General features: G+C 52.2%; 1 protein-coding gene across 1 annotated transcript; it reads right to left on the reverse strand.

Moving 5' to 3' along the window:
- Window positions 1-262: 262 nt before the first annotated feature.
- On the reverse strand, window positions 263-475 carry IUM83_03393 (uncharacterized protein; the record flags this gene model as incomplete). The annotated part of the gene is made up of 1 exon (XM_067927392.1): window positions 263-475. The coding sequence occupies one exon, from the start codon at window positions 473-475 to the stop codon at window positions 263-265; it is 213 nt and encodes a 70-aa protein (XP_067791923.1).
- Window positions 476-14,610: the final 14,135 nt, after the last annotated feature.

The following is a 14,610-nucleotide window of genomic DNA, read 5'->3' on the forward strand; positions in this document are numbered from 1 at the left end:
CTTCGTCACCGTCCTCTCGTCATGGTGACGCTGTCAAGTCGATCACCGTTCGCCCGTCATCACCCGGGTCACCGTCGTGGAGCTTGGCCACGAGAAAATCCCTACTACTACAATATATAAATTTGTATCCACTCACAAAGGCGAACGAGTGGCACGTGTTTCATAGGCGACATATCCGACGCGCTAGGATTGGTACAAAACAATTCACGCCCTCAAGTCGATCCCTACTGCATCATGAAGACCCGCAGCGCGACCAAGATAGTTAAGGAGAACCTGTTTCGAGTACACCTAGCCAGCCGCTGTCTACCTCTAAGCGCCGCTCAGCTCCATCCACCACCGAGTCCAACTCGACCTCGAGTACCTCCGAGCCCAGCTTGGCCTCGAGCGTCACCAACTCCAGCTTGGTCTCGAGCGCCACCAAGTCCAGCTTGGCCTCGAACGCCACTGAGCCCAGCTTGGCCTCGAGCGCCATCATGGCCCCTGTCTCCACTGAGTCTGTCTCGCCTCGTACCCCACCGTCGACCAGTCCATCTTCAGCGCCTTCAACGTGTTACGGTGACGTGTTCCCTTCAGCCACCAGCTTGGTGGCGTCCCCCTCCACCCAATCGGCCAGCTCACCGTCGACTTCGGCTGCTGCGCAAAATGGAAGTGAAACCAGAGAAGGCACTGTGCAAGATGTAAGGGATGCGCGCGTGTCTTCCAAAACACAGCGCACGTATTGAGGTAGATTGGCGGTTATATATCGATGGATTCGATCAAGTAAAGGCGGGAGCGTAGTTCCGAGGGATAGTTCGGATACTCTGCGCTTGCGAGTCGAAGCTAGGAGAGACAAGTTCTCCATTCCTATCCTAAATGTTTTTTTGTGCCTGCTCTTGAGTAATGTCTACTCGAGTTTCGTAGCCAAAGAAAATAATGTTGCAATTCCCTTCTCGTAAGCTCCAGTAAGAGGTATTTCTCGACGCCGATAGCGATCCTTTATTGCGCTGCAATACCCACTTAGCGTCCCCACACTGACACTTTTGCGCTTCTCCTACAGGAACGCCTCAAAATCGCTCGGCGTAAAGTATGTGAGGTCGAGCTGACTAGGGCTTGTAAAATACATCGGTGACTCGCGCCTAGCACGTCAAGCAGCTTCTAAGCGCTCGCGAAGCTTGTCATAATCGGACAGAATTCAATGTATCTCCACCAATAATAAGAGAGACTTTGTTGCCCGCGAGAATTCCTACGTTTTCCCTAGATAAGTGAATGTCGACAATCATGCCCGAAGGAATGACCGGCTGTACAGGATGTTATTATGTGCTTCAACCGATCTCTGCCAAATGCATTGAAATTATAATACCTGATATATTTGAAGCAAGAAAAGCCCGTCGTCTTCGTCAATGCTCGTAATACACCCTGGTGCGTTTGCGGGTAGTTCATTATGTAGTCACGCATTATTAGCAGGTATATTAATACAGACTACCGCGATAAAAGCCGCTAAATTGTTACAGTGACATGGAAAATTGACAACTACGATTGGCTGATTGGCACCTAATGTATTGTGAAAACAGGTGATTTTGTCGCTCCGTATAGCTCTGTAAATCAGGGCTGTGAGCAAAAACGATACGTGGTAATTTGTACTGGATAGGAAGTTAATGTGGGTTCTAATCTGAGTAAGTCGGCTTAAATAGGAGTTGGGAACTGGGCTCTAAAGCCATATTGTCGGAACAGAGTGGTGAGGGAGAGAGACAGCGGAGACACGATGTATGCCGCAGAATTTCGATGGAGAGCTGTGGTGCTGCACTACGCGTATGGTGTACCATGTAAGTGTGTCGGCCACATATTTGGCATCAGCTCGCGTACGGTACTTCGATGGTATCAGCAGTTCAAACGTGACGGCGAAGTCATCAAAGCTGCCCTCTGGGTCGAAGCGAAACTCCGCGTCCTCGACACGGACGCTGGTTCTGCTCGTCCTGTTGATTCCTCCTAATTTGACTGATATCTTGGTTAGTGTTTGCATAGCCGCTTGCTCGGTGGATTTTTTTGTGCGGACTTCCTCGGAATGCCGAGGTTGGAGCTGACATTTCAGCCTATTTAGAGACCAAATCGATTCCGACTCTAAACTAGCTTTGACGCGATGCTGCATAAGACCGATTATAATTAGGGGTACCTAATTCTAAATAAGGGATGGGTCGAAATAAATAAGGGTTCCCGTCTCTAAATAAGGCACTAAATCAGCCGATTTACTATCCGATTAGACATTCTGAGTGCTTTTCACAATAATTGTTTTGGTTATAATCAGTACCCAAGATGTGTGAATGTGTGTAGGTATCACATAAAAGATTTAAACAACATTACCTGAGCGTAAAGCAGCGCTCAGCCCGTGCAGCTTCGCGGTCGATGCAGAGGCATCAAGGCTCCCGTTCGCGGAGGCTGCTCCTAATTATGACTCCTATCTACTTCGAAATACAAAACCTTGCTAATAAGAAATATGCACCGTCCTCAATATCAATTCCTTTTCTCATTACTTGTTCACTGCGCCACGGGTTCGCTACTGCCCGTGATGACAAGCTAGCATTTGCGAACGGCACTGATAGCGATGACTTATACTTAGTTAAAGCGCCAACAAGGTGTACATATCCATTCGTTCATCAATTTAAGCACCTACACGTAGCATGCCCACCTATACGGCAAGAAATCACCTTCCAAAGCCCCACAACTCTCGCACACCTTACGTCGACATCACCGCTCGCCATTCGAATGCATACCATCGTAGATAGTAACTTGCGGATACCTGCGGGCGCGGAATTAGGTGTGGCGGGTACGAGCTGTGCTTTCGAGGAGGGAAATTCTGAAATGACACGCAGCCACCTGATTTAGTATAAACAAACGTTATTTTACGCTGAAAGATTAAACTGAAATTGTGTAATGAAAATAAATTAGGTATGACGGATCCGCATCATCATTAGTGTTGAAATAATGACTTCCGTAGCCCACTCACGAGCGTTGATTACGGTACACTTTGATGAATCCACCAGTTCAACTTTTGCTTCAAAGCACTCCCGAATCGCGCCTCCTTTTCATTCAAATCTACAACTGCCAGTGAGGAAGAATCGATGATACACGTACCGGACGATTGTAACCTGGAATCGCTACGTGTATTAATACCTGTAGGTACAGTACACTCTTCTATCCCTTGAAAGACCTTGAGTTGCACTTTGAAATGACAAACATATGATGGTGATACGTACATGTACTACCATCGATAGGTAGTCCCGATCCGGGGCTGTGCTCTTCAAGTTCTTATACGCGCTATATATATTTTACTGCCATTAAAGGAGCTCCGGAGAATCTCCTAAGACTCCAGCATTCGCCTTGCTTCCATCCTTGCTCAGTGTTTATTTAATTTTGATTTATTAGCCTTAGTTTGCTGCAGTAGGTAATACTAGTATCTGCTAAAGGCAGAGCATAATCCTATCCCATTTAGTATCTTCAAAGCTGTCTCGAAGCCCCTGTTTCCCGAATGCAAGAGGTTTTGTGGCCCACGGCCGCCGTGACGGTACGCCGTGACCGCGTACCGTGAGGTCACATGAATCAAAGCTTGTGATCAAATGCGCAAGATCAAAACTGTGCACATGCGTACACAAGTAACCTTCTGTAGAAGCCAGTATTTCTATTGTCACATCGTGCAACTTGGAATTTGGACTTCAAAAGCCCTTCAACTTGGAGGGCCTCACTTCCTGATTAGGCACCGCACAGCAAGTAGCACAAGAAAACTTCTCACCATGCGCGCTTCGTTCGTCCTCGCACTCGGCGCACTAACCGTACTCGACGTTATTTCAGGCACGGAGATCAAGCTTGATGCAGCGACACCACCTCCTGTAACGAAATTGCGTTTCCAGACGAATGTCGTGCCACCACCACCGCCACAACATCAAGCTGGAGATGATGGAAAGCGCCGCCTGGGCTTTTTCGACTGGCTATTCGGCAGCCCAACAGCGCCGTCCAACGGGTTCGGCAAGAGCAATCAGGATTGCGACGATGTTTTTATCCCGTGCGATTGAATGTCCGGGTCGAGGTACATGTACGCAACGCTTTTCCTGTTGAACTACCTGTTCTGTGTAGTAAGTGCAACTATGGTGCAACTAGCTTAGCAAGTGCAACTATAATGCAACACGCTTAGCGTAAGCTTCCAGTAACTTGTGCTTTTCGTCTGCTGGGAACTACACCTTTTCCAGGCCAAGTTCACCAAGAACGAGGCCAAGTTCACCAAGAACGAGGCCAAGTTCACAAAGAACAAAAGCAAATGCACTGAAACCCAAATCAAATGCACAATGCGCAAGTTCAAGTGCATAATCCTACTATATAGAATGTGCCAAGTTTTATTATGTTTAGTAGGTGATCCAGCCGTAAGGATTCCCGCCACTGTGAGCAAAAGCAACCACGTTGAGCACGACGGCACTCCTTCACTCCCACCAATCCTACTTGTCCCTCCTAGATTCCACCAATAGCTGAGCTGCCTGCTTTATCCTTGGGTTCACTCGCCTCGTGCGGTCTCACGCACGCTGGTCTTTGCTCACTTTGCAACCTTCTTCTTGAGCGCCATGCCGTCTCGCTATAACCGCTACACGCTCGCTCGAGACGCTCTTCCCCCGCGTTGCGACCGCGAAGCTTTGTGCGTCATGCTACCGCCACACGCTCAGATTCCACGCCAAGGTGGCGGCGCTCGAGGACATGCCAGTTGGTTGCTAGCCAGCAGCAAGAAGCAAGTACTGACAATTGCATATTTGTCAGGGTATTTTATTTGGAAGGTCTACTGTACTTGCTTAAGTGCATTTGGCCTTGCACTTTGTGCATTTGATTTGGGCTTCAGTGCATTTGATTTTGTTCTTTGTGAATTTGGCCTTGTTCTTGGTGAATTTGGTATGGAAAAGGTGTACTATTATGCTTTGCAATAGACCTCTTCGTCAGATAGATACGGTTCTGTCGGATAGAGCTCACTCAACAATACTTCCCTTACGAAATGATACAACTACCGTATAATTCGTACCATCATCCGTATCTCTATGCTGCGTGCCTTAGTATTAGTTCAATCTTGTAGCCATAAAACCAGAATTGCTAGTACACTGCACGATCGCACAAGAATGACTGCTGTTTCCCTTGAACACCGCGTTTTATTTGCAAAATGCTTGAGTCTAACTATGCATCATTTATCGCACCAGTTCCCAGACCGCCTTATCGTCCTCAAGTCGTCATTTCCCTCGCACTGCCTCCACGTCGGTCTCCGCGTCGATGCGTCAAGGCTCAGGACCACACGGCCGAAGCTCGAGCCGTTCGTCAACGGCCTGGAGGTCTTCAAGGTGTGCTTTCGACGACCGAGACGAAGCGACGACATCGAAAACGCACTGACGCAGATAAGCACCGTCTGGGATAGTCCGTAGACTAGCCTCAAAATCGGGACCCGTGCGTTTGATCAGATAACAGCCTTTTCCCTTAGAATCACTCCAGTTAGTCGGCTTCCAGTATGCTATAGGATATCTGTTGGTATTGTGTACCGCCAGTGTAGACAGGACGGACCCAGCGAAGACTCATCCGGAGATGACTCCGCGGTGAACGAGTTGACGGTGGGCACGGCACGTGCCTAGCCGTGATGTGGTTGGATAGACCGAAGACTGGCACTGAGTCCTCGGTAGGGTAAACAACATGATGAGATGCATCAAGGAGCACAAGGGGAACAACAGCAAGAGGAAGACAGTAACGTAGATTTAGGCTTAACGATAAATCTCACTTCGGCATTTGCCCTCTTCCACACAAGTACCAAAAACAACAGGTTAACAGCCGCAAAAGCTCAAGCTCACGACGACGGACATGACGACAGCAAGAAGGCCGAAGTCATCCTGGGAAGCGACAACTACTTCCACTGTGAGTTCGCTATGCGGATGACGCTGGCGAGGAAGGGGCTGCTGGCGCAGGTGCAAGTGGTGAAGGACCCGAGTGAGGTCACCGAGGCCTGGTTGCTCAACGACATGAAGGCGCTCGGACTCATCGCCCAAGGGGTGGCGGTGGAGTACCACACGAAAATTCGGCCGGCCACCTCGGCCATTCAAGCGTGGAATACTCTGGGTGAGTTTTACAACCGGACGACGATGCATAACCGCGTTGCGATGACTCGTCGCCTCCATGAGTTCAAGATGGAGGAAGGCTAGACGATGGCGAAGCATCTGACAAGTTCGCCGAGCTCATCGTGGGCCTGCAAACGCTGGGCGAGCCGCTGGACGATGGCCGACAACTCGTTAGTTTGCTGAGCAGTCTGCCTGCTGCGTACGAGTTGATCTCATCGATCGACGAGAACTCCAAGGACGTGACGCTCATCGAGGTCAACGAGAAGTTGCTCAAGGAGTACGAGCGACAGGAGAAGAAGGAGTCTTCGGAGCTTGCGCTGAAGGCTACCTCGTTCGGAGGTAAGGGTAAGAACTAAAGGTTCGACAAGGTCAGCAAGGGGTTCGACTGCAAGAGCATTGGCGGACGAAATCTCGGCAGGTTCAAGGGCAAGTGCTTCAACTGCGACAAATTCGGTCACATGAAGCGGGACTGCCCGGAGCAAGGCAATGGTTACACCAGCGAAGACTCAGTCTTCGCTGTTGGTGAGGATTGGTCGGCAGGGTGGCTGATCGATAGCGGTGTGACGGCGCACATGATGCCACACCGCGACGACTTGTTCGAGTACGCGGACATGTCGGCGGACATGTTTGTGACAATCGCGGATGGAAAGAAGATTTGCGTGGCTGGGACGGGGTCAGTAGGCTTGACGGGCAGCGACGGCAAGCGGATCCGAATGGTGGAGGTACTCCACATACTCGGCCTCGACCGACGACTGCTCTCGGTTGGAAAGTTGGCTGAGCGCGGCATGAGCGTGGAATTCCAGCGCAAGTCGTGTGTCATTTGGAACAAGTCGACGGCGATCGCTTCGGGGAAGAAGATTGGCAAGGCGTACGTGCTGGACTGCCAACAGGACACGGCGTACTACACGGAGTACTCGGGGGTCGAAAGCGGGTCTTTGGCACGCTCGCATGGGACACCTCAATGACGACTCGTTAGCGAAGACTCGGTAAGCCACGACTGGGCTGCCGATGACCCAGAAAACCGTTAAGACCCTATGCGGCGGATGCATGAAGGGCAAGCAGACGCTCGGGCACTTCCCTCGCGATCGTTGACGAAAACGACACGTCCGCTAGAGCTCGTTCATACGGACGTGGTGGGCCCCATGAAGACGAAATCTAAGGGCGGGGCCAGGTATGTGCTCACCTTCGTGGACGACTATTCGCGGCACGTCGTGGTGTGCTTCTTGACTAAGAAGAGCGAGGTCGCGGTCAAGTTCAAGCTGTTCATGAAGCTGTAGCAGAATCAGTGGGGAGAGCGCATCAAGTGCCTGCGCTCGGACAATGGCAGCGAGTTCGTCAACAAGTCGATGGACGAGATCTGCCGGCAGAACGGGATCATGCACCAGAAGACCGTCCCGTATAGCCCTCAGCAGAATGGAGTGGCAGAACGGATGAATCGTACGATCATGGAGAAGGCTCGGAGCATGCTGCATTACAAGGGTGTGACCACGTTGTGGTGGGCAGAGGCAGTCAGCACGGCACTGTACTTAACCAACCGGTCGACCAACAGTATGCACCCAACGAAGACTCCGCACGAGTTGTCGTTCAAGGCGAAACCTCGGTTGGACCACTTACGTGTGTTTGTATCGATCGGGTATGCACACATTGACAAGGCCAAACGCACGAAATTGGAAGCAAAGAGCTTCAAGTGCATGTTCCTGGGGTACGCCGAAGACTCGAAGAGTTACTCAGTGTACGACTTGGAGTCAAACAAGGTGAAGGTGACCAGATCGGTGAAACTCGACGAACGAGAAGTAAATGGCATCTACGACGCGGCGTCCACCGAAGACTCGGTGACCATCCAAGTGACGAAGGATGGAGAGGATGCTGCATTACCGGAACCTGCGCAGCAAACTTCGACTGATAACCCATTGGAGTCAGTGGGAGAAACCGCCGAAGACTCGGAAATGCGAGAGGCGGAGTTGAACGAGTCATCGGTACAGGATCTGACGAACTTCCAAAGGGTGGGGAACCCAGCGACGACCGAGGAAATCGTGTTCCACCCAGAACCGGAACGAATCCGGCGTGTACGTGTATCTGCGATTCTTGGAGATGGATTAGCAGGCGCCGAAGACTCGAGAATGCACAGCAGCGAAGACTCGGACAACGACGATCACTTCTGTCCTCCATCGCCTAAGCGACCGAGGTATGACGAGGATAACCTACTTACAGAAGCTATGTTGGCGTACGCTGCAGATGTCGGTGAGGCGGACGACGCGCCAAGCACGTATCAACAGGCGATGCGTAGCAACGAGTCTTCGGAGTGGATCAAGGCGATGAACGCGGAGCTAAAAGCACGCGCCGACAATGGGTCCTGGACGATGGTGCAAAGGACAGCGAATGCTCGGCCGATCGGATGTCGATGCGAAGAAGCGCAACGAGCACGGCCAAGTAATCAGGTACAAGGCTCGCCTGGTGGCGAAAGGGTTCAAGCAGAAGTTTGGCGTAGACTTCTTCAAGACATACTCGCCAGTGGCCAACATGAACTCAATCCGAGTTATGTTGTCGGTGGTGGCGGCGAAGGCGTACGTGGCTGAGCAGTTGGATGCGGATACTGCGTTCCTCAACAGCGGACTCACGGAGCGCGTGTACATGGAGGTGCCCTATGGCGTCGCGAACGCGAGGAACATGATGTGAGCAGACTCGAGAAGGCGATCTACGGTCTGAAGCAAGCTGCGTATGCTTGGCACAAGACTATCCACCGAGTCTTCGTGAACATCGGATTTCGGAGTTGCGGTGCCGACCAGTGCGTCTACGTCAAGGGCAAGTTGACAAGTACGTGTACATCTGCCTGTACGTGGACGACATGATCATTGCGGCCAAGACGACTGCCGAGATCCAGGAGGTCAAGGTGGCGCTCAAGAACTCGTTCAAGGTGAAGGAGTTGGGCGAGGCCAAGTTCATCCTTGGTATGGAGATCAACCACGACTACATGGCCAATACGCTCATGATAAAGCAAACGCGTTACATTGACGACGTGGTGAAGAGGTTTAACCAGCAGGACGCCAAGGTGGTGATGAACCCGTGCGAGTTGGGCCTGAAGCTGACGAAGACTCAGTCACCAACGACTCACGCCGACCGTGAGACAATGCAGGTAAAGCCATACCGAGCACTCATTAGACCTCGAAATTAGATACCGACTACTACACGGAGAGCTGTCCACCTTATGCAAATGCTAGTGTGACATGCGAAAGTATACACCTTTTGGGAGGGAGCTTACCAAGTGGTTCAAGTCTTCCTAGCTTCGCAGATACCTCCCCTCGATCGATTTCTCATCCCCTGAGTGCGAGCCGAGCTCGCATGAAGTCGCTCTGCTTTTCGTTCAGTCAGTCTACCCTATTATTCAAAATCCCATCTATTAAAGAATACCCTCGGCTCGCACCCCTCCCGCCCCTCGCCGCACGACCCCGCCAGCCCGTTCAGCTTTCAGATCACCATCTACGCGCTCCACTTGTACCGCTCGTACCGATGAGAGGATAGCGAGACGTCTGGTAGCTAATCGACGAGCGCGAAGGCGCCGTGGGCTGCGGATGGAGATTGCCATCGCAGACAGCAACAGCGACTCGACCGTGGTGAGCAACGAGTACTAGGATTTGGCAGCGTTTCTATACAAAATTCCACCCCCTTGTGTTCAATCAGATACAGACCAGCCTACTAAAACGCACTGCATTCGCACTGGATGAAGACGCTGGCATCGCGTAGTGCACATGACATTCTTAATCAATTGCAGTATTATATCGAAAGGCCGACCCTGTTTCAGCAAGTACACCCTACCGTGCACGATGGCCAACTTCTGATTTCGAGGCCTATTGGATGTCTGTTGTACATCGCAACGTGCACGCGCCCGGATGTGGCATACATTGTCACACAGTTGTCAAGATTCTTGGAGAATCCTGGGCAACAGCATTGGAGGGCTGCGGTCCGAGTGCTCCGGTACCTGAAGAGCACCCGAGACGTCGGCATCGTCTACAACGGCAACGAGGAGAAGATCGTGGTCGAGGCGTACACGGACGTGGACTGGGGCAGCAATCTGGATGACCGTCGCTCGGTGTCCGGAACGATGGTGATGATCAGCGGGGCGCCGGTGGTCTTCAAGTCGAAGTACCAGCGCACGGTGGCGCTAAGCTCGGCGGAGGCCGAGTACATGGCACTTGGACTGTGCACCCAGGAGGTGCTGTGGGCCCGAACCATGCTGAAGGACTTGGGCCACGAGCAAGTGGGAGTTACGCGAGTGTGGGAGGATAACCAAGGTGCCATCGCGTTGGCAAGTAACGCATGCTACAACGCTCGAACCAAGCATGTGGACATCAAGCACCACTTCATCCGTGAGAACGTGGCGCGGGGAGTCATCGCGGTCGACTACGTGCCGAGGAAGGATTAGCTCGCCGACAGGTTAACGAAGGCTGTGGAAACCAAGCGCCTGCAGTACCTGCTCGAGGCGAGTCGAGTCATCGCCAAGGCTACTCAACACTAGCGGAGAGTGGGAGTGTTGGTATTGTGCGCCGCGAGTGTAGACAGGACTGATGGTATTGTGTACCGCCAGTGTAGACAGGACGGACCCAGCGAAGACTCATCCGGAGATGACTCCGCGGTGAACGAGTTGACGGTGGGCACGGCACGTGCCTAGCCGTGATGTGGTTGGATAGACCGAAGACTGGCACTGAGTCCTCGGTAGGGTAAACAACATGATGAGATGCATCAAGGAGCACAAGGGGAACAACAGCAAGAGGAAGACAGTAACGTAGATTTAGGCTTAACGTTAAATCTCACTTCAGCATTTGCCCTCTTCCACACAAGTACCAAAAACAACAATATCTACTTGATCGCACAATGCTGCCTGGCAAATGCACGCAAATGCACCAATCATGCATAGAACGTACATTTCTGTCAGCACTGCTGCAGCAGCCTGAAATCTCACTGTCAAGTTTAGCGCCCTAATGCATTTGTCGTTTTCACCTATTGATTTGCCCGAGTTATAATACATGTATCTGGCGCTCGATATAAAAACAGATGACCACTAAATCCTCCAAGTTACAATCGCCAGCCTCGATATCGACCTCGATTTACGCTATAATATCTGTGGTCGAATTGCCGATCCAAAAACGCAATTCGGGCCGATTTATTTTAAATCGCGATGGCTGTGTACGGATTGTAATGCCGCGATATATATATAAACATTCAATAGGACACTTACATCTGGACACATGACGAATGGTCGCAGATCGATCTGACGATCTGTCAAAGCACAGCAGTTTCCAAAAACCTTCACCTTGCACAAGTGCAGCATGTACACTCTCGACTACCGTTGGCGAGCCGTTTTTCTTATTCATGTGTATGGAATATGTATGCAGTATGTTAGCAATATATTTGGGCCTAACGTGGGAACACTGCAACGTTGGTACAAGTTGTTTTCGACCGATGGTGCAGTAGACGAAGGAAATCGAACTAACCGCCCGTCGCGTTGGCCGAACAACGTGGTAACCCGTGCTCGAAAGTACGTGAAAGCTCACCCTACATTGTATTTAGAGGAGCTACAGGAGTTCATACGAAACAACTTTCCTGAAGTGAAAAATATTTCGTTAAGCACCATTTGTAGAGCCTTGCATTTTGATATGAATTTGACAAGAAAAGTTTTAACGAAAGCTGCAAAAGAGGCTGTGCCACACAACTTGTTGAAAATTCTACCTCTGTTGAATCCGTGGCCATTGTCGGGAGCGGTGCTACGCAGCCAAGACAAGCAAGATGAGTGACGACGACATCTTGATGCTTCTGGCCGGGGCGTACCTGCAGCACAACAACAAGCTGCACGAGGCCCGCCGCGATGTGCACTTGGCATTAGTGGAGGAGGCGTGGCGCATTGCAATGCGTACACGACACTACTTGACCTCGCAGTGCTTCGATAGGCCGCGTGGATGGCCTTGTACAGCAGCGGCCGCGACCGCACCTTCCTGAACGCTACCAGTCTGACGAGGTACGGTGCCACCGTCATGCTCGTTGTGTACGACGCTGCAACTAACTTTAATGCGTAAATGTGCGGAGGTACCTTCCACCAACTCAGCGATCGATCTTCTCGCTTCTACTACATCTCAATGCCTTCGCCGAAGGGGCGCCCTCCTAAGCTACGCTATCACCACCAGGCCCTCGGGCTCATTCTGTGCTTTTATGTGGGATCCATGGAGAACGGCACGCTGTGCATGCTGTTCGGAGTACCACCGAGCACCCTGTCTAGAACGCTACGCAGAGCTGAGGAAGTGCGCTCGTAAGCTCTCGACGACTACGCGCCGGCTCGCATCGTATGGCCGTCCCCTTCACGTCAGGCGGAGCTGGCCAAGTTAGTCGAGGCCCGCGAGCTGCTTTTGAAGCACACTTTCGGCTTCATAGACGAAACAAAAACTTTCGCGTACGGGGAGACTCTAAGCTGTATTAGGTTGGTTAAATGTTTGCTAACTCTGTTGTTTGCATGATATGCAGGTCCAACAACCATCAAATACAGACTTACAGAACGCCATGTACAACGGCTGGCTTCACTCCGTCTTCGTGACCGGGACAATCTGCTTCGCAGCCGACGGATGCATCATCTGGTGCAAGCATAACGGTCCGGGGTCGTGGAACGACTCGGACACGTCGCTTGAGTTCCAGGCAAAGCTAACGGACCCGAAGTTTTGCCTGGACGAGCGCATGAACGTCATGTCTGACTCGGCCTTCCCGTTCTCCACGGCTATGGTCGGGCGGATCCTCACGCCGCTCAAGGACGGGGACTTAGACAGTATCCTACCATCGTTGCGCCGTTCAGCGCGTACGCTGCACAATGGAATCACCTCGGTGAGGCAGGCTGCGGAGTGGGTATGGACAGCATTCAGAAAGTCTACAGCCGTCTGAATCTACCGCTGCCCTATGACCAGCGGCTTCAAGGCATGCGTCTAAACAACTTGTTCCGAATGCCCAACTTCCGTGTACGCACCGTCGGAATCTCCGAAATACGCTCCACCTTCGCGGACGCCATGACGATGCCGCCTAGGACGAGTTTCTATGGCTGCAGCAGCTCTAGTGTTGTAGTTGAGTAAATAGCAATATTGTGCACGTAATACTTTTCGTTTCTTGCTTCATCATCAACATGTACACTTCAGACAAGCTGTAGGGGATACTACTAAAGAGAAGATGATGAAACGTCATTGAAAATTGATGATTGTTAAAGAGGGCTGCTCTGAAAATGCAATGCCACCTATTTGCTGCCACTCTTGCTGCCGCCTTCCCTGCATCCGACACCTCTTTCCATCTGTGCTTAGCTTAGGCCTTCTTCGTCAGCTCTCCGATCAAGAGCATCAGCTCCTGCGTGTGGGCACGAGCCTCCCCTTTGTCACGGCGCGCACGCTCCTCGCTCTCCTGCTTCTCCTGGCGGCGTCGCTCTTCTGCTTCCACCTTCTCCGTGAGGTAGCGTGCCTCACGAGCGGCGAGTTCATCGCGGCGGCGTTGCCCTTCATCCGTGCGCCGGGCTTCAGCCTGATCTCGTTCTCCTCGCGCATCATCATCATCATCTCGAAAAGGTTGCACCCCCTTGAATTGGCCAAGCACTTCAGGTCACTGAGCCTCTTCTTCAATGCGGTGGTTGCTTTAGCAGCCCTGGCTCGCTTCGCCTTGGCGTAGCTAGCCTCAAGCAACCCCTCGTCCTCCTCGTTCGCGCGCTTGCGCCCAACGTTGTCGCGGAAGTCAGCCAGGTTGCCACCCCCTATTGTGTTGGAGTAGTCGACAAGGTCTGGGAAGCGCTGTGCTTCCACTTGATCGCGTGTACGAGTGCCCTGGGTCTTCTCTGAGCCAGCATTACCACCCACCACTGTAGTTGCAGACGCAGCAATTCTCGAGTCAGCCACGGTCGACGCCTTGCTGGGCTTCTTGAGACCAGCTGAGCGAAGGCGTTGGCTCGATCGGACGGTCGCCGGCGGTGGGTGTGGTGTACTCGCAAAAACTTCCAGGCCGTCGCTGACGGCGGCCGAATCGAGCAGCTCCGAGAAGTCACCGGCGCTCTCGCCGGTTGGTGCAGACTACGAGCCAGCACCGGCTTCGCCGAATCCACGCGTCTCCACGGAGTGCACCGACTCAGTACTGGCGGAGCTGCTGCACGTGAGCTCGACGCCGATGCCACTGACGACGTTGTCGCCGTCGACGCGGGGGTCGTGGGCGAAGCTCTCGTCGCCGTCGAAGTCGAAGCAAAGGCCCGGCTGCTCGTCCTCCTCCTCGTCCTCCACTTCGGCGTCCTCGTCGCCTCCGTCGTCCATGACGACAACGTTGGCTTTATCGTCGATAAATTTCTTCAATAACTTGGCCTCCATCACGAGCGGGGACATTTCTTTCACCCCCGTGGGCTTGCGGGTGCTGTAGAGCACCTTAAATTTGCGCCTAAGGCTCTTGTAGTCGCGCTCAGCGACGCCACGTGCTCGACTTGCGTTGAAATGGCTCGCGAGTCGCTCCCATT

The sequence above is a fragment of the Phytophthora cinnamomi genome, assembly GCF_018691715.1.
Source record: "Phytophthora cinnamomi strain GKB4 chromosome Unknown Contig38, whole genome shotgun sequence".
NCBI classification, from domain to species: domain Eukaryota; phylum Oomycota; class Peronosporomycetes; order Peronosporales; family Peronosporaceae; genus Phytophthora; species Phytophthora cinnamomi.